Below are 6,955 nucleotides of genomic sequence, written 5' to 3'. Positions count from 1 at the left end.
GCATATTTATTAGCATGCATATAGATTCGTGGATTATCAAATGTGCAAGCAGATAATCCTAATTGCCTAATTGCCTAATTGTATGCCTTGAAATGCCTAAATTCTGCTAAATAACAATTTTAATTAGTTTAATTGGTCGATGTTCTTTGTTCTCAGAGCATTAAGGGCTGATAACTTAATTCTGTAGCCATAACCGATATTCTGCAGCCAGCCAAAATCAATAGACTGAATAGTTAAAATTGATATAAGATTGTCAAATCATAAATTGGTTAATTCAGGATCCAATATTTTTCGTCGCTTTTGCGGAAAACTAGAGTATAATGATGAATTCACATAATTCTAATGCGTATTATGAAGTTTTTAAAGGACCCATCAAAGTCAAAGACGGGCTCTTCATCGGAGATTAGTTCGCAGCCAAAGTATGCATTCATCTATCCAGGACATCGAATTTATAATCAGTAACAAGGTCACTCGCATCGTCAACACCGTCGCTGGAACCATCGGCAACCTCTGGGAGAAATTCGGATTGCATTATCTGTCTGTAAGCTGGTCAGAACGCGAAACCAACGTATTTAATAATAAATTCAGATGTTCGATAACAGCAACGACTTGCCGACACTATTTATGAGTTCATCGAGGAAGCCATGTAAAACGGTTAGAGCTGTCTGGTTCATTCAATAAACGGCTTGACTCGAGCGAGTGTCATTGTAATTGTCTACTTCATGAGAAAGTACCACTGGAGCATCACAAAGTCGATTTAGTATCTGGAAAGCAGAAGGAAAAACCTCGTGATAAAACCCAATTATCGCAAACAACTGTAAGAACTCTAATTGCGCATCCAGACCACATGCAAACTCAGCCATAACTGGGATGAACACTGTAATGATGATGGAAGGCTCATGAATAACACTTTTTGTTAACTCGGCTTACTTGGAAGAGAAAGAAAGAAAGCAGACAGATCTTATCCCTAATTATCTGAATCCTCACTATTTCGAAATCAAAAACTGTAGTAAGGATGGCATCTAAAATATCAATACAATTTTAAATTAGCCAAACTATTCGAATCGTGTTTAGTTGATAAACCCCGAAAATTAGACACAATCCAAGCAGCAAGAAGATAACAATCAAAAAAGCAAACACTATCATGGAATTACTGCTTACGCTTATGCGAAAGTCTTTTAGAGCCCTGAAGGCAATGTCAATCCCAAGCGAACCAGGAATCATAAGGGCCACAGCGTTTCATCCGAGAAGGCGAGTAAAAAATTAAAATCAAACTTATGGGAATTAAAAAGGCCTGATAGTTTTGCAAACAACCATAAACCCCCGACCCCAAAAGTAGCTCTCAACAAAAGAGCAAAATACTCCTCTCCTGTTATCTCGAATGATTATATGGATAAACCACAAAGCAAAAGCAATTCGACCCTATTTTACTTTAGCAGTTCAATCAACAAAAATGCCTTTGAAAAAACATTGTGGTAATAAACAACAAAACACTCACAAAGGAGAGCTCTTCTCAAAAAGAACTGTGCTATCTTATAGCTAACAAGAAAAGCCCCAATTCGAAACCTGCCAACAAACAAGACCGCTATGCCATCCAGAATAAGAAGAATTATCATTCGAGCATGAAAGAGAAGAGGCACCCTAACTCAGCAAAGGTTCGCGCGTCAGTCAACATAATTGGCGCCAACAACTTTCAAATGATGCATCTGAGCAAAAAAGTCAACTCTTCATTAACAACAGATCTTTGGATGCCTCCAACAAAGTTAAGTCAAAAATACTCTTGGTACTCATATTGATATTGGTATTGCTAAGATGGATTGGGACTGCTGATAACTAATAAAATCATATGTTAAATCTCAATTTTATGCTAACCTGAGTGAATAAACTTGGCTGAGGCTTTTTTATTTTGGTCTGCTGACTCCTATTAGCGATTCACTTTCCGAAAAGAGATCCGATTTATGAGTCACGATGATCATTTGGGTCATTTTATCTATACTTAATCAACAAATACGCTGCATCGAGTGATTAATCAGACTGAGAAATCTGTTTACATTACCTGCATCCAGGTAAGCATCAGTTTAGTCTAAAATTAAAAATGGGACGCCAGTAGTCAATGCTAAAGAGTATTGCAAAGCCAGAGACGCGATTGATTTTTAGCCTCCTGATAATTGTTATAAATCGTAAATGAACCTTTTTGTTGGAGGTGTTGGGCTGTAATAAACTCCATAGTCGAATGGATAGTCAGTGTTTTCTATGTGCAAATCAACAGTCCCATATATTCCATTATCGATTTCAGTCAGTATCTTATATGAGTTTTATAAGTTAACTTTAAGCCTGCTAATAAACTAACTCAGGACAATTGCTCTGTCCTTACGAATGGTTTCAAGTTCTCCAGATTGCTTATTCTTCCGTTATTTCGTTTAATCGATTTGTTCAAGCAGTTTGTCAATTTATTCTTGAATTCCTTCGTCAGATCGTGAGTTGGCAGAATGCGGCTTGATGAAGCTGAGCAGTAAAGTATTATACTTATTTAAATTTTCTTATATTCTCAGCTTTTCGCCTTTGAGCTCTTCAGATAGCTGCTCAATGTCAGACTATGTGATTTTTCTCTTTTTAGGAAACTAAAGCTCCTTACGTAGCTCCTCATTTTCGATTGGGTACTCGAACTTAATGCCATATTCTTAAGCTATTTCCGCAAGGCTTTGCTTTATTTTTTGCCTGGCATAGGCCAGTTTCGCTTCGAGAGCTGGAAGTGCAGACACCAAGAACATTTTGTCTCTATTTTCAGCTTTCATGCTCTCTTCAAAGGCGCGAATACTCCTTTTCAACTAAGTAGCTAGACTTTACTTTTCTTTGATCGATTGTTCAATACTCTTCTTCTCCGTTTTCTGGGGAAATTACATTATCTTGTTGTCTATTTTTTGTATCTTCTTCACTGTTATGTTTGCATTTTGCTGAATGCTTTTCAGTTCTGTATCGATGGAGGATATTTATTTCAGGATTTTATTTTTTAGTTTCATGTTTCTCTAGAATTGAACGACGTTGCTTGCGTTTCGAAAGACCTCCAGATTTTCTATTTTATGCTTGCGAATAAAGTGAGCAAACAACTTTGAATCTTTCATCATTTTCTCAAGTTATTGCATCGCCCTTTATAGCTTTTCTTTTTTTCTCTAGAGTTCTTCCTTTTCCTGAAATAGAGAGATAGGCATTTTGGGTTCCTTTGCAGAAGCCATCATTTATAACTGAGATATCTTTGTGACAATTTATGTTTTTTTCACTTCCAGTTTTTGGAGCTATGAGGAGACTCTGTTTTCATTATTACATTTCATTGCAAGTGCATGCAACTCTTCCTAAAGCTTACCTTTTTCCCGGTTCAGCTTGGCCAGATCTTGAAAGACATCAGACTTTTTCACGAAATACTTGTAGACCTTTTTGAGAGTTTATGGGTCACCATGGCTCGAGACTGTTCCATCTTTTCTGACAACATTTCCGTCAGTAGTATATATTTATTTGACGCCCTCGATACCGTTATCCCGAATTTTAAATGCAATACTCAGACTATCGCATATGACCTTGCCATATAAATGATTATTCAAATAATTCCTGAATCCGGTCAGTGACTCATCAAGTTGGACGCAATCAATTGCGGGTATTGCATCTTTTCCCAGTTTCTTCCTGATCTCATTGTTTTTGGCCATTGTGCTGCTGCTTGAAGCAACATTGTCAAGAATGACAAGCGTCTTCATGATACTCAGTTATTTAAGTCGGGATCCTATTTATTTCGATGCCTTCTAGTTTTGGGCGAGCATTTGCTTGCTGATTCCGCGGAACAGATTTTCAAAGACGACTTCATATTTATTAGAGATTGGCTTTATCTTATTCTAAAGCAAGCCATGAAAACCGGCAATGGCCGACAAATGCTTTAGGAGGTCGCCTTACTTTTTGGAAGAGGCCTGCTCTGATATGATTAACTACAACTATTCAATACTGGACAGGAGTGTAGCGTGCTGCTCCTTTTTGTTCTCAAGTTACTGTTTGAATGCCTGGGTGCTTCTCCTCGAAGATTAATCTTTCGAAATAATCTCAGCAATGGATTGGCTAATCTATTTTAAGTATTATCTTTATCGATGTAGGGATTCTTTGTTTTACTGTTGTTTGAGGTGGTACTTCTTTTTCCTCTACTAAACCTCGTTCATCATCTCTCTTTTTGCTTGCAACATTCCCGAGACATAGAGAACTTCATTATTCTTTTTTATGGTCTCTCGGCTCAGGGAGGAATTCTCTTGTTCCCACTTCTAATATATTTCCAGGTATTATGAGATGAGTTAACTCGAAGGCATTTCAGGGATGCTGGCATGTAACATTTATTGCTTGTCTTTCAATTCTCTAATTTGTTTCTATAGGCTTTATAGTTAGTTCTGATGATGGCAGAGCTCTTGTTTATCGAGGATGTTGGCAGGGTTATCAATTTGTTTGGCGTTTCGATGCAAAGTTTCGATTTATTCGGTCAATTTGGTTAAATTTTCTTGGCATTCTTTCTTTTTTAAATACGACTCCTGAGCTTCTGCCTTGAGTTAGTTTATTTGCTTGATTCTGCCGCCCTCCGATTCCCTGACTCTCTATATTTATTTTTGTAAGTCTTCCACTTCCCTTTCCTTTTAGAGGGCCTTCAGGAGGAACATCTTGCGCATAACCTCAGTGTAGGAAGCTTACCACTTGTTTATTTGTTCTTCATTTTTCAAAGAATTTTTAGTGTTCTTCTTTTAGAGCCTGAGCTTATTCAGCTTCTTGGTTTTGGTTTAGAACTCCTGCTGCAGGCTCTCCAGTTAATCCTTCAGCTGATCATACTCTTTTTTATAGAAGATGGAGCCACTTAAATTTTCAAAAAGAGCAGTCAGCTGCATCGGTTCCTTCAAAACCAGCCTATCGATTTCACCCTGCCATATCGAAAAGTTCGGAGTGACCGAGTTTATGTTTCTATGGAAGAGAACATTTTGGTATACCTTTTTGGTCACCTGCTGGTGGTTGATTTGGTAGTCTTCATTGTTTTCCGGATCGAGCTTCCTCTCGAAAACAAGCTTTTATTAGTTTTACAGGACAAAACGAACTTGGACGGAGCAGACTTTATTTTCCTTGACCAGATCCCGAAAATTTTGCTTCCCTTGCCGGTTGATCAATTCACGAGCATCCAGAAGCGAGTGCTTGGAGGCCTACGAGCAGAAGCAAAACATCAGTGCATCCAGGATATTTGATTTGCCTGACCCATTCGGACCGATGATGCAAGTAAAGTTTAAGAAAGGGCCAATATACTTCTTATCTATATTCAAACTGCAATGTACTGAAGGATTTGAAGTTATTCACGAAAATAGAGTCGATTTTCACTATCTTCGATTTCGGGATGAGCTAATGAGGCAATTAGGAATCGCTTAGCTGGGAGAGAAGGAAGTCTTGGGTCGTGAGGGACAGTCTTTGAAATTGTTCAATCATGTATTTATTATATGAGCGCCATAATAGCACTGCTCGTTAGTCAAGCAGGCAGCATTTTATTGATAAAATAACATTATATCGATGCAATTATCAACCCATTAATCAACGATAGAATATAAGGATATCAGCGATTTGTATGACTCATAATGCAATGTTCCATATTTTGAGTGCTCCTTTTTGAAAATCAGTGTTGAAGTGCTGTAGAACTTTACGGAACTTCTCTTTATGTTCGCTGCTCATTTTACCGGTGAAATTTGTGCAGATCTAATGCGCGGTTTTCTCATCGTAAAACCTTTCAAGCTAAATTTACATTAAATCAGTGAACACGCTTTCGTAACACATGAAGCAGTCGACATCTAACTTTTATTATTTTTTCTATGCTTTTTGGGCTACTTTTCCTTCTGCTATTTGGTTATTGGAGCTGATTGGAATATTGGCCTTCCTGCTGGGGGTGAACAACCTCCTTCTTTCAGTAGTTGTTGGCCTATTCTATTTATTCTATTTGTCCTGGATTTATTTTTTGGGTTCATCTCTGGAGAGAGGGCGGGCTGGATTATTGGGAGAAAGAACTATCTGAAACAGTTCCTCCCAGCCGATTCTGTTTTTTTCATTAACCACGAGCATCTTGGAGACAAGTTCTTTGGTCGCAGTGCTTATACCATTTGGAACATTCAAGGGCCTCGAGGTGATGTTTTTGAGCAAATCGGATTCTGAAGTGCCCATCCAGGGGAAGGTCCCAGTGAGCATCTCGTAGAAGATGAATCCAATTGACCAAATATCGCACTTGGTAGTGTACTCCTTCTTGGCGAGGATTTGAGGAGCCATATATAGGGGTGTACCAACGATGGAGTGCAGGACATTGCTATCATACTGATGCACTATTTTAGCAAAGCCGAAGTCTGCTAATTTAAATTAGCCCTTCGAATTGACCAAGATATTGGCTGGCTTGAGATCACGGTGAATAATTTAGTTTTTATAGAGCTCGCGAAACCCTTCCAGTATTTGCTTAAGGATTTCCATGGACTTTTGCTATGTAAGCTTCTTGCCATTAAGCTTTAAATATTTGCTCAAATCCATATCGCAGAGCTCTAAGACTAAATACACATTCTGCCCCTCCCGGAAGTTATCGATCAGTTTAACCACATTTTTGTGGCTAATTTTATCCAGTATTTTTATCTCATTCTGCAGGGCATTCACGATGAATGGAGATAGCCCCTGAAAGCACATTTCCTTGACTGCGTAGGGCGGAGAGTGATAGACTTTGCCGAAGCTCCCAGTCCCTAAAACTTCCTTCAGTGTATACTGCTTGTAATGCTTCTTGCCGACTACTTTCATATTGATATATTGATAATCATATGAGCATAAACAAATAGACTTACTGGCTAGTAGCCAATAAGATATTAATTAATGATGCTAAACCAAAGAGATAGAAATAATAGGGATTAAACTAATGCTGCTTCTCATTTGG

General features: G+C 38.2%; 1 protein-coding gene across 1 annotated transcript; it reads right to left on the bottom strand.

Annotated features, from left to right (window-relative positions):
* Positions 1 to 5,003: 5,003 nt before the first annotated feature.
* LOC148298241 (aurora kinase-like) lies at positions 5,004 to 6,312 on the bottom strand (the record flags this gene model as incomplete). Its single annotated transcript, XM_088277019.1, has 3 exons — positions 6,103 to 6,312; positions 5,109 to 5,210; positions 5,004 to 5,066 (listed from the first exon to the last, which is right to left on the bottom strand). Coding segments are annotated over exons 1-3 (375 nt in total), but the record flags the coding sequence as incomplete, so codon positions are not given.
* Positions 6,313 to 6,955: the final 643 nt, after the last annotated feature.

This window comes from Brachycentrus maculatus, unplaced genomic scaffold (genome assembly GCF_059751285.1).
Source record: "Brachycentrus maculatus isolate JH-2025_06_01 unplaced genomic scaffold, ASM5975128v1 h1tg002317l, whole genome shotgun sequence".
NCBI classification, from domain to species: Eukaryota; Metazoa; Arthropoda; class Insecta; order Trichoptera; family Brachycentridae; genus Brachycentrus; species Brachycentrus maculatus.
This window is presented reverse-complemented; position numbering and strand designations above follow the sequence as displayed.